Below are 24,824 nucleotides of genomic sequence, written 5' to 3' on the forward strand. Positions count from 1 at the left end.
GACCTGAGGATCAGCAAACCCACTGGTTATGTCATTGTCCAGCATTCTGTGCATTTTCAAGGCTCATCCAGCTTTTTTTTTTTGCTGTGTTACACAGTTGTAGGATGTGCCACCCAGATCTCTGCCAACCAACACTTCATCATTTAGAGCATAAAACAAGGAATTAGACATCTGTGCCACAAGGAATACATAAGAGCATGGTGTAAACTGGCCTGGGGTGTTTATAAACCATGAGATAGTTACAGAAATAGAAAGAAGACTGAATAGACCCAAGCTACCTAGAGTCCAGCCCTGAATCTGTGATGAAATAACAAACTGTTCTTTCTAAACAAAACCTTAAAGCTGCTTTCTTCGTGAAATCTTTGCAAATTTTTATCACGTGAAAGTCATGACTACTTCTTCCAGATTTTGGTTTTGTTCGGTTCAGTCGCTCAGTCATGTCTGACTCTTTGCAACCCCATGAACCACAGCACGCCAGGCCTCCCTGTCCATCACCAACTCCTGGAGTCCGCTCAAACCCATGTCCATCGAGTTGGTGATGCCATCCAACCATCTCATCCTCTGTTGTCCCCTTCTCCTCCTGCCCTCAGTCTTTCCCAGCATCAGGGTCTTTTCCAATGAGTCAGCTCTTCGCATGAGGTGACCAAAGTATTGGAGTTTCAGCTTCAACACCAATCCTTCCAATGAACACCCAGGACCGATCTCCTTTAGGATGGACTGGTTGGATCTCCTTGCAGTCCAAGGGACTCTCAAGAGTAGTCTTCTCCGACACCATAGTTCAAAAGTATCAATTCTTCAGTGCTCAGCTTTCTTTATTTTTTTTTTTTTTTAAGTTTCAGACTATTTATTCATCAGTGTAAACCCCAATACAATACACCAACATGATTCCGTGCATTTAGAGGGGAAATATTTCCTGGTTAAGTGGAAAATTGTGCGGATGGCTTCTGGAAGACCTTCATTCTAAGCAGCTTTAAGTGAAATATTGCATTTAGAAGTCTGGACCTTCTTTCTTCAGTTTGCTGTAATCTACGTTCACAGAGTAGAACTTGTACTGATCATTAGGACCTAGTTTGTTCCAGGGTTCTGGGTTATTCTTTCTGTCCCAACTGACATCGGGATTGAACAATGCCAGGCGTGTGACATACAGTGCTGCTCCAGTCCCTCCTGCCCCAATAAATATGAAGAGGGGGATCAAGCTAGGGTGCCTCTTGGCCTGACCGATGATCTGGCGGAGCATGGTTGCGACAGAGGCCTCGAGCCCAAACCGAGAGAAAAACTAAGCCGCAAGGCCGGAGATTAAGCACTCACTGCACCTGTCAGGAGCGGACGTCCAAAGTCACTCTCAGCTTTCTTTAGAGTCCAACTCTCACATCTATACATGGCCACTGGGAAAACCATAACCTTGACTGGATGGACCTTTGTTGGCAAAGTAATGTCTCTGCTTTCTAATATGCTGTCTAGGTTGGTCATAACTTTCCTTCCAAGGAGTAAGCGTCTTTTAATTTCATGGCTGCAATCACCATCTGCAGTGATTTTGGAGCCCAGAAAAATAAAGTCAGCCACTGTTTCCACTGTTTCCCCATCTATTTCCCATGAAGTGATGAGACCAGATGCCGTGATCTTAGTTTTCTGAATATTGAGCTTTAAGCCAACCTTTTCACTCTCCTCTTTCACTTTCATCAAGAGGCTCTTTAGTTCCTCTTCACTTTGGTACCCTTCTTCACCTTTCTTATGGTATCTGTCCTTTATCACCTATGATGAGAACAACTAGGCCACTTCTCTTCTCCCCTGATTAATCTCCTGAAGCATAGTGACTGTGTCCAGGTCATGCCTGTGCTTCTCGTGGCTAAACAAGTCTTGGCAAATAGCAGATGCTCAATTAATGCTTGAAGAATTAATGGGAAAGTAATCACATGGGCTGCATGATCTTGGACAAGACTTTGCACTCTCCAGGCACCAGTGTCCCCATTTATAAAGCTGTGTGGAAGCAAGCTCAGGTCCTGCTGTCAGATCCATGTGGTTCCACACTGCGTTCTTCCTCTGGCTTCCTCAACTCTTGGGAAGTTACTTACTGTGCAAAATTGTCACCACCTAATCTGCAAATCACACAGTTGGCCACCTCATAGGGAGGCTGTGAGGATTAGACTTAATGTATGTAAAAAGCTCAGCAGGCCACATTAAACCTAGTAAACACCTAATAAATCTTTGTTGTTGCTTATTTGGAAGGCAGAGGTGATGGACTAGATCATTTCTGCTCCATCTCAAATGGTCTTTGACCCATAAATCTGATTGTGAGCATTGTTGTGTAGTGGAAAGTTCAGTATTTGGAGTCCAGAAACCCAGGTTTGAATACCAGCTCTCAAGTACAGTGGATCCTCAGAGAAACTGCATCATCTTCTCAGGATTCCATCCACAGCACCTGGAGATGGGATAATACCTGCTATTCTTGTTCCTTGAGGCTGTTGTGAGAGTGCGCTAGAATGCTTACTAAAATGCTGTTACTTACTAAAATACTTACTAAAACACTGTAGATTGGCAGCATCCTGAAGTCAGAGCCTTGGCACCTTCAAACACAGGGCATAAAATGCAGATTGGAACAGGAAGCCTTTCCCCTGGGGCTCTGGATTTCCTTTTTCTGGACCACATGACCCTTCCAAGAGTGCTCCCGGAGCCAGCACCGCCCCAACCCGGTAACGCCCAAGTTGGGTTGGATGGAGGCCTGGGAGAGCTGATTTACAGTCAGAGCACACAGCTGCCTCCATAAATCTTCCCTGATGCATCTTTCAGAGAAGTTTGCATTCCTCAAAGTGTACGTCTCCTCCAGGTGGTTTTCCTTGGCTGTCTGAAATACATGCAGGGCTCTCAGTCATTTATGTCTGGTCTGGCTGGGTAGGGAGTCGACTACAGGTAACCTGAAGAGAAGGCTCTGGACCGGGTCTTGGTGGGGCCTGGGGATATAACTCTAGGATATTTTTTTTCATCAGTATATGGTACAGGAGTGTGTCACTTAGAGTTATAGCAGAACGTGTGTGTGTGTGTGTGTGTGTGTGTTCAATAACTCAGTTGTATCCTCCTCTTTGCAACCCAATGGACAGACCGTATCCTGCCAGGCCCCTCTACCCATGGGATTTTCCAGGCAAGAATACTGAAATGGGGTTCCATTTCCTCCTCCAGGGAATTTTCCTGACCCAGGGATCAAGCCCACGTCTCTTGCATTGGCAGGCGGATTCTTCACCACTGAGGCACCAGGAAAAGCCCTTATAGCATAATAAACACCCTGAAATTTTGTGGCTTAAAACAGAAACCACTTTTTTGGCTTTCAATTCAAGGCAAGCATTTGGCCTGGGCTCAGCTGAGCGTTTCTGGTCTGGGCAGGGTGGGCTCAGCTGCCCTCAGTCATGTACCTACGGTCAGCCAGCTCTCCAAGGCTGGTTCACATGGGTTCCAAAAGCAGTAGGAACAAGAGCTTCAGGGCCTTTTGAGGCTTCAACTCAGAAGACACTTTGTCCTTTCTACTTCATTCACGTATTCAAAAGCAAGTTGTGAGGCCACCTTAGATACGAGGGGTAGAAATAGAGTACATCTCTTGAATAAGAGGCTAAATATTAGGATGGCTTTTTTTTTTTTTAGAATGACTTTTGCAACCTACAAGTGCTGATATTTTATGAAGCCTCTGTTTTATATTAAAGCCTGGACTGATCCTTACAACCTCAGCATAATTATTTCTAATTTGCTGATGGAAAAATTGAGACATATGAAGGAAACTTTATAATACAGCAGAGATGATCATGGGAGAACTGATTCCCCCTGATTCTAATCCTTTTAACAGCTCACCTAAAGACTGTACTTTTTTTTTTAAGACTGTACTCTTTTTAACCTCTGCTACTTTGTCCTTGCTTAACAGGGCTAAAGACTTTATGATACTAAACCATGGTTAGATACATCCTGGCTTGTGATGTATGGAAGGGCAGTACATTTGTATCTTGGTTCCATCCTTGCAAGGGCCTATGGTCTAATGCAAGATCAGTAAAATGATTCAGTAAAGGGCCAGGTGGAAAATATTTTAGGCCTTTCTGACCAAGAGGCAAGCTTCAAGACAGTGTGTAGATACCTATACAATGAGAAAATTTTGTCCACAAATTTTGATCGATGAAATTTAAAATATAATAATAAAGATCTGCTAATGAGAAGAATGGAATTTATTTGACACTAAAATGTGAAGTTCATATCTCTTTCACATCTTAATATATTATTCTTTTGATTTGCATTTACCACTTAAAGATGTCAGAGCCATTCTTAACTCCTGGGCCATACAAAAACAGGTACTGGGCCAGATTTGGCCGACAATCCCTGGCATGAGGGAGCATCTCAGATTTGGACTCAGGGAATCCTTGCTGCAGCATTCCGCGTGAGTATCTAGTTGCTGTGTGATGTCAGGTGAGTCCCGGATGTCCCAAAGCCATTGTTGCCCCAGGCGCCCAGGCGCACCTAGAGGGGAGACAATTTCTCATGTTCTCTTAGTCCACCAGAGAGGGAGGCAAATCTCAGGTTCATCTGATGCATCTGGCTTGTAGATGTGGAAATGGTGGAGGGAGACACCTCTCTGTCTGCCTTGGAGAGAAACTAGCAGACCAGGGGATTTAGTTCCACAAAACTGTCCTCATTTCATGCCATTTGAACATGTAGACCATTTATACACATAAGGATTTACATTGGGGAATTTGGATAAAACATGTGGGTAGGAACTGGCAGCTTGTGCCCCTTTGTAATCCGACTGTTATCAAATGAGTCAAGTATTTAGAAAATCACAAAGAGAAGGCTTTGGGCTTGAGTTTTCCCTTGTTTGAGAAAGACATGGTGAAACAGTGAGGTTCTGATGTAGAGCTCATAGCCATTAGCAGGAGTTTTTAAGCTGTGCTCCAAATAGACGTTCCAGGGATGAGTGGGCCTAGTAGGGCATCGCTGTATGGGTAGGGGTCTTTCATCAAACTCCTATTCTAGATTTATGTATTGGGCTTCAGTGTTTTTGGAGAAAAGTCTCAACTCCAGCACATATGCTTTTAAAAGCAAAAACAACAAAAAAAGTGTTTTTATGACAGAAGCTCTTGTTCACATGTAGAAAGGAAGCTGGCAAGGGCCTTCCTGTTCACGCACACACACACACTCAGTTGTTGGGTAAAATATAACATTTTTTTTAAAAAACCACACATTTATCTTAAAAATGAAGAAAGGCAACTCCTCCATTGTAAGGAATGAGGAGGAAATGCAAAAACCTCGGCTTTGATTTTAGAAGCTAACGTCTTGGTGACCCCAGGTGGGCAATGGGATGGGATAACAGTAAAAAGAGAAAGCAAATATGGATACTGAGTAGGAAGAGGGATGTGGGGTGCATCGGGAAGTTGGGGTGATGTGGATACACTCTTGACACTGTGTATAAAGCAGATAATTAATGAGAACTACTGTGTAGCACAGGAAGCTCCACTCAGTGCTCTGTGGTGACCTAAATGAGAAGGGAATCCAGAAAAAGAGGAATGCATATATATGTAGGTGGAGCTAACTCACTTTGCTATAGAGCAGGCACTAACACAATATTAAAAAGCGACTATACTTCAATAAAAATCCATTTAAAAAAAGTAAAGAGAAAGCAGGAGCAAGGAAGAAATGAAAGATGACTTGGTAGAAAAAAAGCTCTGAAGCATCAGCAATCATGATACATGTAATTTGCGTATTTCAATTCAGAGCTTGATTATATTACACAAATCTACTTATGTGCTCTTTACCAAAGATCATCTTAGAACATAAAGACACAGAAAGTTTGACAGTGAAGGAAAAGGCAAACACATTCTAGGCAAATGCTAATCAAATGAAACCGTGGGGAGAAGTATAAATATATGGCAAAATAAACTTTACAACAATAGGAAGAAACAAAAAAATCCTTAGAAATAAAAAGTGTCATTAATTAATCATAAAAGGAATGGTTCACCAGGAGACAAATAAAATTTGTACTTAACATGTGCGAGCAACACTACTTTAAAACCTATGAAGAAAAAATTGAGAGGAATAGAATATGTTGATGAATACCTAATTGAACTGGGAGTTTTTTTTTTTTAATAGAAATATTCTGATTAGATCAAGTAAGCAAAATGCTTCTAACAATACGGACCAATTGAACTGCACTCTAAAAATACAATAAAATGGGCATATATAAAATCCTGTCCCTAAGAATTTAGACTTTAAAGATTTTTCTCAAGAAGTGAGAAATTCTCTTAATGGTCTTGATATCTTATGACCTGAATGTTATGGCTTTGGTCCAATTTCTTGAAAATTTTTTTTATATTCACTGACTATAACTTTGCAACATTTATGACTAAATGTGGGTTCATTTTTATGCCTCTGAAAGATTTCTTTCAATCAGAGGTGGGAGTAGGAAGTAGCGATCTATGTGTGCTGATTTTATTTTGGTTTTGCTTTTTTTGAGGAGAAGAAGGTATAAGGAAGTTGTGGTTGAAGGAGAACCCTTTCAGAAAAATGGTCACTGTCAAGACAAGCTAATAGTATTTCGTTTCAATTCATATTCCTCACATTTTTTCCTGCAGGCCAAAGACATAGTCCATTTTCTCAGAATAGCTTCTGGAACCAGGCAGCCTTTCTCTAGATTCCCTGTGTATAGTCTAGTTGTGAAGGCATGCACGGAATCCCTGTAGTTTCTGACCCCCTCCTGTATCTGTGAAAGTCTGCTCACCTCCAAAGGAGGTGCTGAGAAAGGTCAGTGGGATCCCCTTCATATAATGATGTGACATTAACAGCAACCGTCATAGATTCCCAAATGGGAAAAAGTCTTGAAGAAGCAATGTCACTTTTAGGCAGGCCTGCAGGTCAGTAGCTCTGTAAGAACTTGAGAACTGGTGACTAGGCAATTATACTAATTACTGCTACATGCTAGCATGGCTTTAGGATCTCTGGTAGGTTCTCTGCATTTTTTTAAATTATTTTTTTCCATTATTTGCTTTCTTTTTCAAATTCCTTTGTTTTAGTTGATTTACAATATCATATGTGTTTCAGGTGTACAAATAGTGATTGATAATTTTAAAAGGTTTTTCTCCATTGATTCTTTTTTTTTTCCCCATTGATTCTTATTGTAAGATATGGTCTGTGTTGCCCAGTGTTGTACAGTATAGCTTTGTATCTTATTTATTTTATCCATAGTAGTTTATATCTCTTAGTCTGCTACCTCTCTATTGCCCCTCCTCCCTTCCTTCTACCCACTGGTGACCACTGGTTTGTTCTCTATGTCTGTGAGTCTGTTTCTTTTTCATTATAGTCCCTAGGTTGTTGTCTTTTTCAGATTTCACATATAAGTCATACTCTATAGTACTTGTCTTTATCTGTCTGACTTACCTCTGGCCCCATTCTGGTGAAGAGCATCTTCTTTGGTCCCAGCACAGCCTGGGGAGTCAGGTCATTGCCATGGCACCGCGATTCTTGCCGCAGGATGAGACGCTGCCTAACTGCTCTCTGAAGATGCTGCTGCTGATTCCCATTTCTTGGATTCCTGCCTGTCCAGCTATGGTCCTGCCCAGGGCATCCAACCTCACTGTCTTTCATTCTTTCAGCGGACTGCCTACCAAGTACAAGGTACTATGCTAGGTCCTGAGACTGCAGTAGAAACCGGATAGACAAGGTCCCTACCCCTGCAGGGCTCAAGCTATGTAGGAGGGAATCAAGCAAGCAAGAAAACATTCAAGTTCAATTACAAATTAAGTGTACTGGAGGAAGTGACCTTGGTGTTGACCATCATATTGGTCACCAAATCTAACGTGAAACCAGCCAGGCTGCTTCTTTGTTGCTTTGGCTAGAAACCATCCCTACCCATGACTCCCTCAGCCAAGATGACAATTCAAGAGAAAATATACTGAGGTTGTAGTTTGTTTTTATTCTGTTTCCTGCTTGGTGGCATATATCAGATAGGGAGCAACTGTGATATGTGGTCATGTACTTTGGGCCAGTCACCATTCTAGGTACTTTCACATGTATCCTTGTAACCACCTTTCTTTAACCCTTATTTTGTAAAAGGAATCGATGTTCAGAGACATAAAGTGTGTTGCCCAAGCTCACATGGTCATGTCAGTGATGGAGCCTGGATGTCAACTTAGATGGGTCTGCTTCCAACACTGATGACCTTTTTCCCACATTGAAGCTGTCTCTCTTTTTTCAGTGCCTGCTTCCAAGACCTGATTTCCCATCACCTGCATGATCTCTGCACATAGATAGGCCTCAGAGGTTAGACTGAAATTTGGCAAAAAATAAAGTTGGTCATGGAAACAGACCCTTTGGAATCCTCTAATCACCCTGGTGGGCTTCTCAGGTGGCTCAGTGATAAAAAAATCTGCCTGATCCCTTGGAGAAGGAAATGGCAACCCACTCCAGTATTCTTGCCTGGGAAATCTCATAGACAGAGGAGCCTACTGGACGCTAGTCCATGGGGTTGCAGAGAGTCGGACACAACTTACCGTCTAAACAACTCAATCACCCTGATGGGGTTGCATTCATTTTCTTGCCTGATTATTATTAAGAATATGCCATCTGTGTTAATTAGATATTATGATTTTGTTGTAAACTTTGGCACAGTGTAACTTACAAAGATCTAGCCTTTAATCTGATTTCAGGATGGAAAATGTTGGTTGGATGTACAAGGTCTAATTGTCTTCACCACGTGTTAGAAATACAAATGTAGCTAAACATTAAGGTTAAATGATGATATCACAACTTACTCGGTTTGCATTTTACATCCAATTGAAAACACAAACCACTCGCCTCATTAATCCTTTGCAATCCAATTTCTCCCCCCCTAAATGAAATGATCCTTTTGGGACACATTTATATCCTTTTAACAGCCGCCTGACAGTTCTGCTGGTGGAGTTCGTATCCAAGTTTGTTACTGGGTAGTGACAACTTACCCTGATGGATATGTGTACATAATTATTCCCTCGCAGTTAGATTTAATTAATGCTTACCCTCATCATGATCTTGCAGCTAGCAAGCTCGCTCTGCAGGATCAGTTAATGGCAAAAGGATTTCCTTTTTAGCCAAGAGAGACTCCAAAGGCTTTGTAAAACTCTTCTACTTTTTTTAAAGAGGAATAAAAAGGAAAAAAATTGCACCGAGCCTGTTTCATTTCGCCCCACCCCACATTAATGCCACGTGTGAATGGATTTGAGGCAACGTTTGGGAAACCTAATTTTAGACTAAGTATCCCTAATATGAATAGGTCTGACAGACCTACAAAGAAGATGTATATTTTTTTATATCTTAGTTAAGAATTGAAATGCCCTGGCTTCATTGTGTTTTTGTCTCTGTACAAAGTATGTATATGTGTATTTTTTCTAGCCTTCTCCCCAAATGGGACCCAGAGTTCAGTAATAAATAGCTATGAAAGTAAGGGACATTAAGAAGAAATTATGGGGAAACAAAGGGAGTTTGAAGATTTGGGAAGAGATTATTAGAAAGTCTGTAATGAGGAGAGGGTGTGTGTACTTGTAAAACCCCATCAGATGGGAACACTTCACAAATAACTGGCCCCAGTCCATACTTGTGAAATATTCATGTGCCACTTGCTTTTTATTACTATAATGGCAATGCCTTGTGTTTGCAGAGAGCTTAACAGTTTACAGCAAATTTTCACATCCATTATCTTAGATGATCGTTGCAACAACCATGTGATATGAGCCAGAGACACATTCCCAGCGGAGGGGACGGAGACCCAGAGAGGTTGAGTCACTGGCCCAGGGTCACACACCTAGAAAGTCAAAGAACCTGACACTGAATGGCTTCTAAAGCCATTCTTCCCTACCGTCTGTCACCTCCCTTAGGTTTGAAAATGCGTGCCAGGAAGCTTTAAGTGAGCAGCTCAAATAGCAATCCCACTTTGCCTTGCTAAAGCATCTGAAGACTCTCAGCTAAAACATAACATCTGAGTTGAGGGTAATATGATGCTACTTACTTTAATGATTACATGCAATATTAATGATCATTATTACTGTGGCTTATTCTAAGAGATTTCATCCAGTAAGATCCAAGAGGCCTTCACTAAAATGTGACCACTTCAGGATAAAAGGAAACACACTCTTTATTTATCACTTCAAATACTCCTTAAAGGCCTTGACCTTGAACCCCAAAGAGACCTACAATAAAATATTCCAGAAGTTCAGGACTATGGAATGGGAGCTGGGCACTTATAAATCTTCCCATAGTACAGAGGAGAAAACTGAGGGACAGGGAAGGGAAATGAATTCTCCACCCTGAGTTAGTGGCAGATCTGAACCCCTAGTCCTGCTTTTCTGACGTGCAGTTCAGATCTCTGTTCATGACACTATAGCTATAACCTTAAACTGGAAGAGACCTGGGAAGTCTCCTTTTTGACAAGTGAGAAACTGAGGTTTCAGTGTTAGGAGAAGCTTACCCAAGGCCACAATGACCTGGAGACAGAACTGGATCCCAAATCCTGGCTCCTTAATTTACATAAATTTAATTTCAAAAAATATTGCTTGTGCGAGTGTTGTGTGCCAGGCATCGTGCTAACTGCTGTGTCCACATCAGCCTACAAAAGCCAGACAGGCCTGTGGACACAAGACTATGACCACTCACCCTTGTCTGGCACTATGGGCAAGGAGAACAGGAGGACGATTCCCAAGGAATCAGTTCAGTTCAGTCACTCAGTTGTGTCTGACTCTTTGCAACCCCATGGACTGCAGCATGCCAAGTCTCCCTGTCCATCACCAACTCCTGGAGTTTACTCAAACTCATGTCCATTGAGTTGGTGATGCCATCCAACCATCTCATTCTCTGTCATCCCCTTCTCCTCTTGCCTTCAATCTTTCCCAGCATCAGGGTCTTCTCAGATGAGTCAGTTCTTCGCATCAGGTGGCCAAAGTATTAGAGTTTCAGCTTCAGCATCAGTCCTTCCAATGAACACCCAGGACTGATCTCCATTAGGATGGACTGGTTGAATCTCCTTGCAGTCCAAGGACTCTCAAGAGTCTTCTCCAACACCACAGTTCAAAAGCATCAAATCTTCGACATTCAGCTTTCTTTATAGTCCAACTCTCACATCCATACATGACCACTGGAAAAACCATAGCCTTGACTAGACGGACCTTTGTTGGTAAAGTAATGTCTCTGTTTTTTAATATGCTGTCTAGGTTGGTCATAACTTTCCTTCCAAGGAGTAAGTGTCTTTTAATTTCATGGCCGCAGTCACCATCTGCAGTGATTTTGGAGCCCCCCAAAATACAGTCTGCCACTGTTTTGCCTGTTTATCCATATATTTGCCATGAAGTGATGGGACCATGGCATGCCATGATCTTAGTTTTCTGAATGTTTAGCTTTAAGCCAACTTTTTCACTCTCCTCTTTCACTTTTATCAAGAGGCTCTTTAGTTCCTCTTCACTTTCTGCCATAAGGGTGGTGTCACCTGCTTGTCTGAGGTTATTGACATTTCTCCTGGCAATCTTGATTCCAGCTTGTGCTTCCTCCAGCCTAGCCTTTCTCGTAATGTACTCTGCATATAAGTTAAATAAGCAGGGTGACAATATACAGCGTTGACGTACTCCTTTCCTGATTTGCAACCAGTCTGTTGTTCTATGTCCAGTTCTAACTGTTGCTTCCTGACCTGCATACAGGTTTCTCAAGAGGCAGGTCAGGTGGTCTGGTATTCAGTCTGAACTTTAACCTTGAACTTTACAGGTGTAAAGGTTTCATCAGGATATTTTGAAAAAAATAGGCATGGTGCATAGCACATTAGTAAGCTCTTGGTAAATGAGCATACAGTGTCAGCAAGTGATGCTAGTGTTTTGTAGACTTTAAAAGGAATCAGTCTGAATTTAAACACCTGACCTTGGAGAACAGGACTGAGGAGAGGTGGAACAGGGAGTTATTGACCCCATTACAAGGTATCTTTTCTTTGCTTTCCTCCTAATGTTGTTACCTCTCTTGAGTCCCAGAAAATGAAAACTGGAATGGAAGAATAAAGTCTAGATGTCAGTAGAAAGTGATCTCTTACATTTAGCCAGCATTTTAACTGCTAACACTGTATGCTCATTTACCCAGGGTTTACTATGTGCTAGGCACCATGCCTATTTTGTTTTTCAAAATATCCTAATGAAACCTTTACAGTATCCTGTAAAGTTCAAGGTTGATATTATCATGGTTCCCCATTTTACAGATGGGAAAATTGAGGTTCAACTGGTAAAATTCCCTTGTCACAGCTAGCATAGCTGATCAGTGACAGAGTCTGGATTTGAACTCAGATCAGTTGAACTCCAAGGTCCAGGCTCTTAACTACAATGCACATGGCCTCCTTCACTGAAGCTGGCTGCTAGAGTAGGGGGTGATGGAACTCACAAGGTTGGTCTCTTGAGTCCCCAGCAGTGACTCTCAATGGGTGATTTCTACTGGCAGCATCAGCATCCCCTGACAATTTGACAGAGAAGCAAATTCTCAGACCCTGCGCCTCCACCACTCCAGGGTGGAGGCCTGCAATCTGTGTTTAACAGCTTTCCACATGATTCTGTTGCTTCAGTAACGAGAGAGCCTCTGTACTAGCAAACTATTCCCATCCTTGGCTCCTTTGTCATGGCACCTGAGGGCCAGAGGGACCCTGCTGGTCCCTGATTCCAACCCCTTTGGGGCTCGCTGTCACTCACCTGGTATCTGTTTTTGGTGCTGTTCTGCTTTACACGAGGAGTCAAAATCAGGTTAAATGAGACTGGGGCTTGAAAGCTTTGCAGGCAGGCTCTGAGGAGCTGGGCCCAGTGTAGTGTGGATTGCGGAGCTGTGGCATGTGTCTGCACCCCTGACAGTGAAGGGACAAGTTCTGCAGTCTCCTAGGTTTTCCTTCTCTTCAGTAAACCCTCCACTCATTGATTTCCCCAGGCAGGGATGCCTCACTGACTTCTCAAAGGCTTTTGTTTGAGTTGCTGCCGAACAAGTGAGGCAAGGGGATCTTCCTGTCTTTCTCTGCCAAGGCCCCTGAGAAGCCAATCAAGTCATCCATCCACTTATATCTCACTTTGAACCTCACCTCTTTTCCCACAAAGAAGATGGTCAAGTATACCCCTCAAAGTCTATCCTTTGTGTGCAAGTGGTCATCTTGGGGCTTCTCCTGTGGCCAGATGCTAAAGAATCCGCCTGTAATGAGGGAGACCTGGGTTCGATCCCTGGGTTGGGAAGATCCCCTGGAGAAGGGAAAGGCTACCCACTCCAGCATTCTGGCCTGGAGAATTTCATGGGCTGTATAATCCACGGGGTCTCAAAGAGTCGGACACGACTAAGCAACTTGGTCTATTTCTGTTCTGTATACATATATACGAAGCCAATATCTCTTTGTGAAATCAGCTTGGCCTTCCAGCCCCATACCTCTCCCAACCCCCACCACCTACATAAGTGTCAGGAAGGGTGCAAGTGGTAGAAGACATGGGATCGGGGCATCTGCTTCTGTAGTTTTGTAGTAGGAAGGGGGCCCTTTCCAGGGCCTGAGAGTGGGCTCCTTTGTAACACTCAGAAATGAATTGTCCCAGGAGATACATGTGCTGACAAAGAAGAGGCTATTGGAAAAGGGACATTTGGGTGGAGAGTAGCAAGAGAAGGGGGCCCAGGAGAACCACTCTGCCATGTGGCCTGCAGTCTCAGGTTTTATGGTAATGGGATTAGTTTCCAGGTTGTCTCTGGCCAGCCACCTAGCTTGGCCCATAGTCTGACTCAGGGTCCTTCCGGATAGCATGCACATCTCTCAGCCAGGATGGATTCTGACGAGAGGGACTCTGGGAGGTTGGTCATCTCCTCCCTCTTTTGGCTTCTCCTGAATTCCCCAGGCTAGATTTCAGGAGCAGCACCGTGTTCCTTATCGGGACCTTCTGTTGTGACACAGGTCAGGCAAATGGCCTGACCATGGCAGGTGGTTTTGGTCCTCAGTTTCCTAACAGTTTCCCTGCGCCCTCTGAACTTGCTTGGGCCTGATCCTCAATGTGCCACTTTCATCTTATATCATCTGCTCCACATGACCTGGTGGATCTTACAGAACCCGGCTCATGGTTGGCAACTCTGGCTTCCCTGGGCTCTTGATCCATAGCATACCAGGAATTCACCCACTCTCTTGTCTCCCACAAATGCATAGCTCTGTGATGCAGATGGCTGGGCCTTACTCTAGAAGCTTGGGAGATGTCTACATTATGAGTCTCCTAATTGGCACCTGCCACAAACTCCAGAGTATTGATGACCACCAATGACTCTCCTATGATAGGGTCCACTGGATCACATAATACAAATGCCAGGGTTGTTTGTAGCTCAGCCTGACCTGCTGCAGATCCTTTCTCTGCCCTGTGACCTACTCAGAGCTGGTGGCCTCCCATGCTACTGGGAAAATGGGCCAGGCTAATATCCCCAAGTATTCCATATGCTGCTTTCAGAACCCAAGGAGGCCTAGTGAGCATTCTGCTTCCTCCCTAGGGTTGTGACATGTAAGTTGCAGGAATCTCTTCTTTATTTTGGAACAGATATATGGCATACCACAGTGCACAGAAGCCTGGTCTTCACTGATGTGGCAAGTTCCCATTTCTTCATAGGATCCATCTCGTGCTTTTTGTAGTACATACATCCTACCAAGCTCTTGAATGTGCTTTCCCTTTTTTGTTCTTCACATTCAATTAGCAGGATAACTCAATATAGTGGGCTGATGTGTTATTCTGCACAAAGTCCAGGTGGTCCATGTCCCTTCAAACTGTTAGGACAGAGGGTTGGGTAGTTAATATAGTCCTGCGGTAGGACTGTAAATGTGCAGCAGTGCCCACCCCTTGTGAACTGAAACTGCTTCTGATCCCTCTTTGAGAGGGATGGGAAAAAACTTATTTTCCAGATCAATGGCCATAGACTACATACCCAAGGCTGTATTAACTGGCTGTAGCCTAGACATCACATCTGGCAGCTGCAATTAATCCTATAATTTGTTTGAGTGTGTGGTAGCTCACTTCCATTCAACTGGACCCATCTGGGTTTTTACAGGACAGGGTTGATGAATTACATGGAGATATGATGGAGACCACTACCCCTGCATCCTTAAGGTCTTTAAGAATATCACTTACCATATCAGTGATTCTCAGGACATGATGCTGGCCTTGCTTTCCTCTTTCTGCTGTAGATGGAGATGATTTCTCTTGCCTCTCCAACTGTGATAGTTTATCCTAGAGACCAAGGAAACAATGGGAGGAGGATTCTGCCAACTACTACATATATCCATGTAAATTATCTACTTGGGGCCTGGGAAAATGATCATCTTACTGTGAAATAGATTTAAGTGAAGATGCCATTTATTAAGTGAAGACTCTGGTGGTCCATAAATGCCCCCACTGTAAGTATGTCTTGAGTCCCTGTGTATCAGTGTCAACTTGTATTCAACTCTTCTGCTTACCTACATGGTTACCTAAATAAATGGCCCTAAGTCCCCTGATAAAGGCCTGGAGGAACCAATACTATATACATTTGCTGTGCTGTCACAGCCTTCTTCATGGGTACCCAGGCACTTCTTTGGTCAGTGGGTTCTGGTCTGAGAACTGGTCTAGATCTACAAACAGGCATATAGTAGAGGCTTAACAAATACTTGCTGGCATAACATGATGACTCATTTTGCCGGAAGTGTTCAGAACGTGTGTGGGAATGCGGAGTCTTCAGTCATTCAAAAGAGAAATGATAAAATTTTCCTATGAGCCACCACCGTCTTCTATTTCAGGGTTTTTCTTCTCTCCTCCGTACCCAATAGAAGCCAAAATATTTTGTAATAGTAATTGTTCAGCATTTCACCATTACATAATCTTTGAATACAAATATTTCCTTTAATGTGAAGTAATAGCTGTGCTGTGTTAGGAAATTACCATTTCGTGTTACAGCGCTATTCACCTCTTCACCTCCTCCCAGCAGTATCTACCCACAGAAGGGATTCAGGCTCCATCAGCTTCTGGGGAAATTCAGAGTTATAATGGGACTCCCTCATGTGTGTTAAAACTACCTTATCTCAGAGAAGAGCTAGTGAGGCCGGAGTCAGTGTGTCCCCCACCCTCACCTATTTTTCATATTACACAAGGTTTTTAAAAATGTAGAGAAGAATCAAAGAGGTTAAGTAACTTTCTCAAAAATCACACCCGGAAGAAGGGGCTGAACTCACATCACATGTTCCTTCATCTCTTGGAAGGCTAGGCTTTGTTATTAACTGTGGAGTGGAAATTCTAGAAGCAGTGGGTGAGGGAGGTGTTGGGGGGGGAGAGTAGGGACCCTGGAGGTCACTCCCCGCTTCTGCCCCCACTTTCCCTCTCAGGCCCCCAACACAAGAACATGTGGTCCTCAACAGGGCCTTCCGGTCCCAGTTGTGCCTCACTCGGGGTCCTCCAGAGGGCCTTCCGGTCCCGGTTGTGCCTCACTCGGGGTCCTCCAGAGGGCCTTCCGGTCCCGGCTGCGCCTCACACGGGGTCCTCCAGAGGGCCTTCCGGTCCCGGTTGCGCCTCACACGGGGTCCTCCAGAGGGCCTTCCGGTCCCGGTTGCGCCGCACACAGGGTCCTTCCAGAGGGCCTTCCGGTCCCGGTTGCGCCTCACACGGGGTCCTCCAGAGGGCCTTCCGGTCCCGGTTGCGCCTCACACGGGGTCCTCCAGAGGGCCTTCCGGTCCCGGTTGCGCCTCACACGGGGTCCTCCAGAGGGCCTTCGGTCCCAGTTGCGCCTCACACGGGATCCTCCAGAGGGCCTTCCGGTCCTCCAGAGGGCCTTCCGGTCCCGGTTGCGCCGCACACGGGGTCCTCCAGAGGGCCTTCCAGTCCTGGCTGCACCTCACCTTGGCATTCTCATCCCCTCAGGCTGAAGGCGTTTCCTGTGAAATCCGGAGCAAATTGGGAAATAACACCAAGCGCCTAGCAAAATGAAATGCATTTCTTCCTTTTCTTCCATTTCCCCAGATAGTTCCCTGCAAAACCAAATGAGTGAGGTGTTCCTCACCATATATGTGTTGAAACATGTGTTCGCAAGAGATTTCCGAACCCTACACGTAAATCTTCTTCTCTTTGGAGTGGGCGGGCACAGCCATAATGTATAATTTTCCCTTCAGCTGTGCAGCTTTGAACTTTCCCACATGTTTGTGTGTGTGTGTGTGCATTACCTATTCACTCATTCTACAAATATTTATCGAGTGCGTGCTCTATGCCAGCGCTGGACTAGATACAGAATGTGGTGATAGGAGAACAGAGATCCTAACCTCCTGACAGTGCTATTTTGATACAAGAGGGAGGCAACAAAAAGACGTGGCATCATTGCAGATATTAATCAATGTTATGGAGAAAAGTAAAGCAGGGTGTAGAGCACGTGGGGGTAGAAGGAAAAGAGGATCTCAGGTGGGTAGGCAGGGAAGGTTTTCTGTGGACGTGACATTTGAGGAAAGGACTGTATGAACTGGAGAAGGAAATTTCCAGATGAGGAAGGAGTGATGTCATGACCTTGGGGCAAGAACAAGGTTAGTGTGTTGGATGAAAAATGGCCAGGGTGGATAATTTCCTGTGAGTGAAAAGGAGGACAGAAAGAAATGAGGCTGGATTGGCTGCTCTCTAGGAGAGAAAGAAAGAAGCCAGGGATGGCTGCATGTTACGCCCCAAGTAAGTGCATGACTCAGTTCAGTTCAGTTTAGTTGCTCAGCCGTGTCCCTCTTTGCGACTCCATGAACCGCAGCACGCCAGGCCTCCCTGTCCATCACCAACTCCCGGAGTCCACCCAAACCCATGTCCATCGAGTTGGTGATGCCATCCAACCATCTCATCCTCTGTCGTCCCTTTCTCCTGCCCTCAGTCCTTCCCAGCATCAGGGTATTTTCAGATGAGTCAGCTCTTCGCATCAGGTGACCAAAGTATTGGAGTTTCAGCTTCAACATGAATCTGCCAATGAACACCCAGGACTTTAGGATGGACTGGTTGGATCTCCTTGCTGTCCAAGGGACTCTCAAGAGTCTTCTCCAACACCACAGTTCAAAAGCATGACTAGAGATCTTTTTGTTGTTATTCTGTTAAGATGAGGAGCCCGACAGAATAACAGGTTGGGGAAGACCAATCAAGAATTTTGACTTGGCCACGTGAGAGTTTCTCATCTGAACTGAATAGTAGCTTTGCCAAATATGTGGGGAATGTCCATATATAAATAATATATATAAATAAGTGTCCATATATAAATAATTATTTACTTAGGAAAGCAGGGGAGTTAAATGACTGACTTTAAGCCACATGGCAACTTTGATAGAACCAGGAATGAGAACCCAGGAATCTTGGGTCTTGGTTAATGAGTCTGTGTAACTTGCCAGTGAATACCTTTTTGAATGATAATGAAATTCCCTGACCCCTGTGCCCTTGGAGGAGGTGGAGAGATGTTGCAAATAATGTGATTTTTTTTGTATAACAGTATTTTTACAATGGGATTTCACCTGCCTTCTTCCCAGTTGTCAAAGATGCAAGGAACTTTGGATGGGATCTTACATTCAGAGGGATGCAGAGGTCACCGGGGATGGTCATGTCTGAAGAAAGGCACGGTGTGATGTCTGCTTTGAAAAGATGCTGTCTTCTACTGGGGTGGGAAGTGGGAGGGCTGGGGTGGGCGTGGTAGCGGAGGGAATGGACAGAGCAGGCTCCTAGGGCATGGTGGAGCATTTCTGAGATTAAAAGGCTGGTATCTCAGTAAATAGGATTGAACTGAAGAACTGTCCCCTCAAAGCCTCTGCAGCATCACACCTTGGGGATGAGGGCAAGGACAGCACAGCTCCTCCAGGTTTATTCCTTCTGGCCAACCTTTGCTGGAACCTTCTGTGTGCCTGGTTCCATACCAAGAACTAAGGGAGGGGAAAAGCCCCCACCTACATTTTGAGATGTTATGGGAGAATCTTCCTGCCCCCAAGAAAGCCCCCTACTCTTTCCTAAAACGACTGTCTTGGCACCACTCTGGGTATCACAGCTGCTTGGTTTTTCTTTTTCTCCCTCTTTTATTAACTTTACTTCCTGCCCCTCCTCCCATCTATAAGCTGTCTTAAACTGCAAGCTTCTCCAAGAGAGAAAAGAAGGAGCGCAAATAGCAAATTGCATTGAGTCCATTTCACATGGATCTGAGTTCATTAAATTTGGCATTTGTCAGGAGCCCTTCTTGTCTCTGGCACTTCCCAAGTGGCGCTATTAGTAGAGAACTTGCCTGCGAATGCAAGAAATGTAAGAGACACGGGTTCAGTCCCTGGGTGGGGAAGATTCCCTGGAGGAGGAAATGGCAACCCACTCTAGTATTCTTGACTGGAGAATCCCATGGACAGAGGAGCCTGGCAGGCTGCAGTTCATGGGGTTGTGAAGAGTTGGATATGGCTGAAGCAACTTAGCATGCTTCTTGTCTCTGCCATGGAGAGTAATAGACCTTTCCCAATGAAGGGGAAACAGAGGTTCCTCATTCCAAACAAGTCCCCTCCCCTCTCCTCTTTACTTGCCCTGAGGTTTTAATTGCTCTGAGAACCTCACTGTCCTCACCCCCATCACCATTTGCAAATGTTATCATGCTGTCGACAGGTGGTTTAGGAGAAGGGTGCCAGGTATAGAGACGCAAGAGCTGATGGTGAATCAGTTATTCCACTCTCACCTCTGAGACACCTGATGTTAGACATTGATAACAAGTCTTTTTGCTTATTCTGTTGACATTGGGGGGTTGTTTAATGGGCCTACTTAAATGATGAATGGGAGGGTGACATTTTTAGAATTTTTTGCTGATGCTTCGATTCTGCCCTCCCCCAGCCCCTCCACCCCTAAACACGTTGTGAGTGTGATCGTGGTCAGCTGAGGGTCAAGGAAGACCTACTGGCCCAACCCTCAGGTCTCGGGGGGCAGGCCTATCCCCGTGTGACTCTGACTGGGAACGAGGGGCTTTGCAAAGACTTTGGAGCCAGGTTTCCACAGTTGCCTCCTAGTCTTGTATCCTTAGTCTTGTCTCCCGCTTACTTGTCCAAAGTGACGAAGGTTATTTAAGGGTAGTAATTATGTAGTCTACTGTTCTTGAATATTTGTTTGTCTAGTTATTGTCTGCCCAGACAGATGCATGGAAGCAGATTTTACAGTACCTCTATCATGCCACACTGTGAAATCTTTTTTTTACCAAGGTTTACATAGGTCACACAAAAAACAAAACAAAAAAAAAACGAAAAAGTTCCTCTGTGCAACATTCCACATTCCTTTTTGACTTTCAGCTCATTCACTACTGAGTAAGCTAGATATTCTGTGTCTCGTATGCAGTGTCTCCTTCTCTCTCATGCCTCCCCTGTCCCCACACATCTAATCCCAAATCCTGACTGTTCTCGCTGCCTCCCTCAGGATCGCAGGAGCAAGCCCCTACTACGATGTGTTCCCACAGTTCCCGCAGTGACCCCTAGTGTGGCCTTTCTACACTTCATTCCATCACCTGGTTTCTTGACTACTTCCTCTATCCAAATCTGAGTTATTTGACTATGACTGTATCTTATTACTGGTTATACCCCTAGCGTACCACACGGACTTGACATATAATAGGTATTCAATTAGTGTGTTGAATAAACACATACAGAAGTGCATAAAATAAAATTACACATGTTTGCTCAGAACTTCAGGGTTCACATAATCCTTTTCAGCTACTGCAGCAACAGTACATGATATTCCATCAGAGATGTTAAGATGTAAGCATTTAAAGACATCAAGTCCTTCACCCACAATCACTATTACAGGTATTGTTGTTCCATACAAAGTTACCCCAACTATTGTGGCTAAAAGCAACCACCATTTTATTTTACCCGTAGGTTTGTGGGTCAGGGTGTTTGGGAAGGACTTGGCTGGGGCAGCTCTTGCTTGGAGTCTTCCCTGCGGCTACAGCCAAACAGCAGGTGGGGCTACAGTTATCTGTAGAGTTGGCCAAAATGGCAGCCAAAATGGGCCACTTGGTGGCTGGCAGCTGATGCTGCTGGTTGGCGGGGAGCTCAACCCGGCTAGTGACTAGCACTTCTACAGGTGGTCTCTCCAACATGGTACTCCCTGGGTGGGCAGATTTCTTGGATGGTGGCTGACTTCTCTCAGGACAACCCTCCCAAGAGAACCAGACAGAACTTCATGGCCTTTTATGACTGAGCCTTGGAAGTTGTAAGCCTCACCTCCACCATTCTGTTAATCAGAGCAGGAACAAGCCCACTCATTCAAAGGTAGGAGATCCTCCTTCTCAATGGGAGGTGTGTTAAACCACCACAGTAAAGCAGAATTAAAAAACCAAGACTTAAACTTAGGTATCCTGTCTCCAAAGCCAATCATTTTTGGCTCCTCGATGATGGATGCATAATGAATTTTGAATACACAAAACAATTCAGAACTAATGCAACATACCAGTGAAGACCTCAGTTCTTCAGGTAGCTACAGTAAGACGTATTCTGCTGAAAATGCTGTTCATGATAAATTATTGTATTGTCTCTTCTCTGGTTTCATGCCTGAAATGTTGAGGAGAAAGGAGAACACTAATCCTCTTGGATTACTTCTTTGCCCTTGATTCTGATCAACAAAAAGAGTATTGTTTAGAAACAATATGTTTTAAACAAAAATGTGTATATTAGTTATATATTAAACCAGGAACAGGAGGCTGATTTTAACCTAATACATGTCATACACTTGTTCATTTTTTAAAATTTAAAATGATTTGTGTTCATTAAAGCACATTTCTAAAATTCCTAAAAGTGCAACCAGAAAAACAAAAATTTTCTGTTATCCCATTATTCAAATATTGCCGACATTTAAATTTTGCTCTAGTTTATTTTCAAGCTTGATTTATATTTTTCTCTGTGCAATTTTAAAATCAACTAAATTAAGGTATATTTTATGTACAATAAACTGCATCCATTTAGAGTGCGCAATTCATTGAGTTTTGGAGATGTATTGCTTCAGCCAAGAAATTTGTTCAGGTTCTCCATAAGCTGTTGTGGAAAAACCCAAATGGGCATTTTGGCCATCCCAATATAAAGTAGTGAACATTTTCATCACCTCCAAAAGATTCCTTGCCACATTTTACAATGTATCCTTTCCCTCCACAATATCAGGCAGCCACAGATCCACTTTTTGTCACTGTAGGCTGAATTTGCCTTTTCTGGAATTTCATGTAAATGTGATGTTGCAGTATGTATTCTTTGTATGTGATATCTTTCATTCTACTTAGTTACCTTGGAATTCATCTATTTTGCATAAATCATAAGTTCCTTTTTAAGATATTGGCTTTTATTCCATTATATGGATATGCATTATTTTATGTATTCATCTGTTGATGGACATTGGTGTTGATTGCAGTTTTGTGCTACTGTGTATAAAGTTGCTATGAATGTTCATGCACAGTTCTTTGTGTGAACATATATTTTCCTTTCTCTGTAGTAAATAACTCGGAATGGAATATCTGGGTCATACGGTTGTTGTAGGCTTAACTTTTCAAGAAATCCATATTTTTTCAAATTAAATGCTTGATGCACATTCTCATCAGCATTGTTTGAGAGTTTCCTGTGCTTGAAAACTTTGTCAAAACTGGTAAGGCTCATTAAATCACAATGAGAGACCACTACACAAACATTAGAATGCCTAGATTTTTTTTTTAATAGCCATTCTAATGGTTGTGTAGTGGTCTCTCATTGTGATTTAATAGCATTTTCCTGAGGAATAAAGAGTTTAAGCATCTTTTAATGTACTGGTTTCCATTCTGAGATTTGTTTTGTTGAGGTATTTCTTTAAGTAACTTGCCAATTTTTTAACTGAGTTTTTTGTGTCTTTTTTATATAATTGTAAGGAGTCTTCATATATTATGGATACAAGTCCTGTCTCAAATAGATGTATGACAGTTTCTCCCATTGTATGGCTTGTCTTGCCTTAGCGATATCTTCAGAAGATTTTTTTAATTTGTACAAAGTCAAATTTGTATATCTTTTTATTTTACTGTTCATGCATTTAATTCCCTATCTAAGATCTTGGCTGACTCCGATGTCACAAAGACATATTTCCGGTTTTCTATTAAAGGCTGACAGTTTTAGTATTTACGCTTAGTTCTAGGATCCGTTTTGAGTTACTCTGTATATCCAGCATGAACGAAGGGTCTGTGCTCCTTTCCTCTAGCATATGGCCTCCAGTTGTCCCAGCACCGTTTGGAGAGGAGACTTTTCCTTTGGCAACATGATGAAGAATCCGTTGTAGACATTTCTGAACTCTGTGCTGTTGCCTTGATCTATAGACCTATCCTTTAACCAATAATGCACTGTCCTGGTTACTAGTTGTAAACCTTGAAAACAGGCAGCCTGTGTCCTTCAATTCCATCCTACTTTAATATTGCTTGGCTATTTGAGGTTATTCATGCTTCCATATAAATTTTAAAATCACCTTGTCAAATTCTACCAGAAAAAAAGCTTCTGGGATTGTAAGTAGTATTTCATTTAACCGATAGATAATCTGAGGGTATATGGCATCTTTACAATATTGAGTCTTGCAACCCACAAACGTGATATGTTTCTCCATTTATTAAAGTTTTCTTTAATTTCTTTTTGCAATTTTATGTTGTTTTCATTGAAGAGATCTTTCATGCCTTTTTCTAAACTTATTATTAAGTAGTTTAGAGTTTCTTGTACTGTTGCATGGAAGTGTTTTTAGATTTTATTTTTCAATTGTTTGTTGCCTATATATGTAAATACAATTAACTTTCTTATGTTAAACTTTCATCATTCAAACCAAAGTCATTTATTCTAATAGTTGTTTTGGAATGTCTTATGATTCTTTTTCTAAACAGTCATGTCATCTGCAAAAAAAATATTGTGTCATTTTTTCCTTTATAATCTGTGTTTTTATTTCTTTTTCTTGCCATATTGAAATGGCTAGAACAAAGATGTGTCTGTATTTGATTTTTAGCTGTTTGACTTTGAGGCCTTTTTCCCTCATATTTATTGTGTTCCTTCAACTTTATGGATTTGCTAGTTCATATCTTATACTAAATTTGGTACATTTCAACCATTATTACTTTCATTTTCTAAAGTTATTATTATGACTTTAGAATTTAGCCTTCTGTGATTCTATATTTAGAATTTTTGATATTGTGCCTTGGATCCCTTAAACACTTTTGCTTTTTTTTCAATTTTTCGTGTCTTTCTTCTTCAGTTAGAGAATTTCTATTAATCTGTTTTTAAGACCAATGATTCTTTCCTCTGTTATCTCCATTCTGTTTAGCCTATCCAGTGATTTCTTTTTTAAATTACACATTTAATTTTTTGCTTCTACAAACCTTCATTTGCCTTATGTATAATTTTCCTGCTCATAATGGTTATATTTTCTGTTCACTATAATTATCTTCTTTTTTATCCCATTGAGCACAATTATAGTAGTTATCTTAAGGTTCTTGTTCATCTGGATCACCTTAGGTTGGCCCTCACTGATGTCTTTTCCCTTGGGATTGGATAAAATTTTCCTGGGTTACCATATGCTAAATAATTTTGGATTGAATTCTAGAAATTGTCAATTTATTGTATGAAAATTCTTGGATTCTGTTTCTCCAAAGAATTTGAATGTTGTTTTGCAGGCAGTGAACTTGATCAGACTCCAGCTGTTTTGCCCGTGGTGAGCAACAGCTTCAATCTCAGTTACCATTATTATTTCTTTGTCCAGCTGAGCTGATTGGAGTCTGCTCATCCATACCATGGTTCAGCGGCAGCCAGGGATGTGGGCAGAGATGGCACACAGATTACGAGACCCTTCTCT

At 42.8% G+C, this 24,824-nt stretch overlaps 2 protein-coding genes and 1 long non-coding RNA gene across 8 annotated transcripts in view; 1 reads left to right on the forward strand and 2 right to left on the reverse strand.

Moving 5' to 3' along the window:
* The window catches only part of ASTN2 (astrotactin 2), a 996,620-nt gene that overhangs the window by 311,676 nt on the left and 660,120 nt on the right, over window positions 1–24,824 (forward strand). The window lies entirely within an intron of this gene.
* LOC139032349 (cytochrome c oxidase subunit NDUFA4) lies at window positions 808–1,336 on the reverse strand. Its single transcript, XM_070459124.1, has one exon. It carries the CDS (start codon window positions 1,235–1,237, stop codon window positions 989–991), a length of 249 nt encoding a protein of 82 aa, XP_070315225.1. The 5' UTR covers window positions 1,238–1,336; the 3' UTR covers window positions 808–988.
* On the reverse strand, window positions 14,519–16,382 carry LOC110127921 (uncharacterized). Its single transcript, XR_002310984.2, has 3 exons — window positions 16,211–16,382; window positions 15,135–15,233; window positions 14,519–14,773 (listed from the first exon to the last, which is right to left on the reverse strand). It is a non-coding gene; the product is annotated as an uncharacterized lncRNA (long non-coding RNA).

Source organism: Odocoileus virginianus, chromosome 31 (assembly GCF_023699985.2).
Source record: "Odocoileus virginianus isolate 20LAN1187 ecotype Illinois chromosome 31, Ovbor_1.2, whole genome shotgun sequence".
Taxonomy (NCBI): Eukaryota; Metazoa; Chordata; class Mammalia; order Artiodactyla; family Cervidae; genus Odocoileus; species Odocoileus virginianus.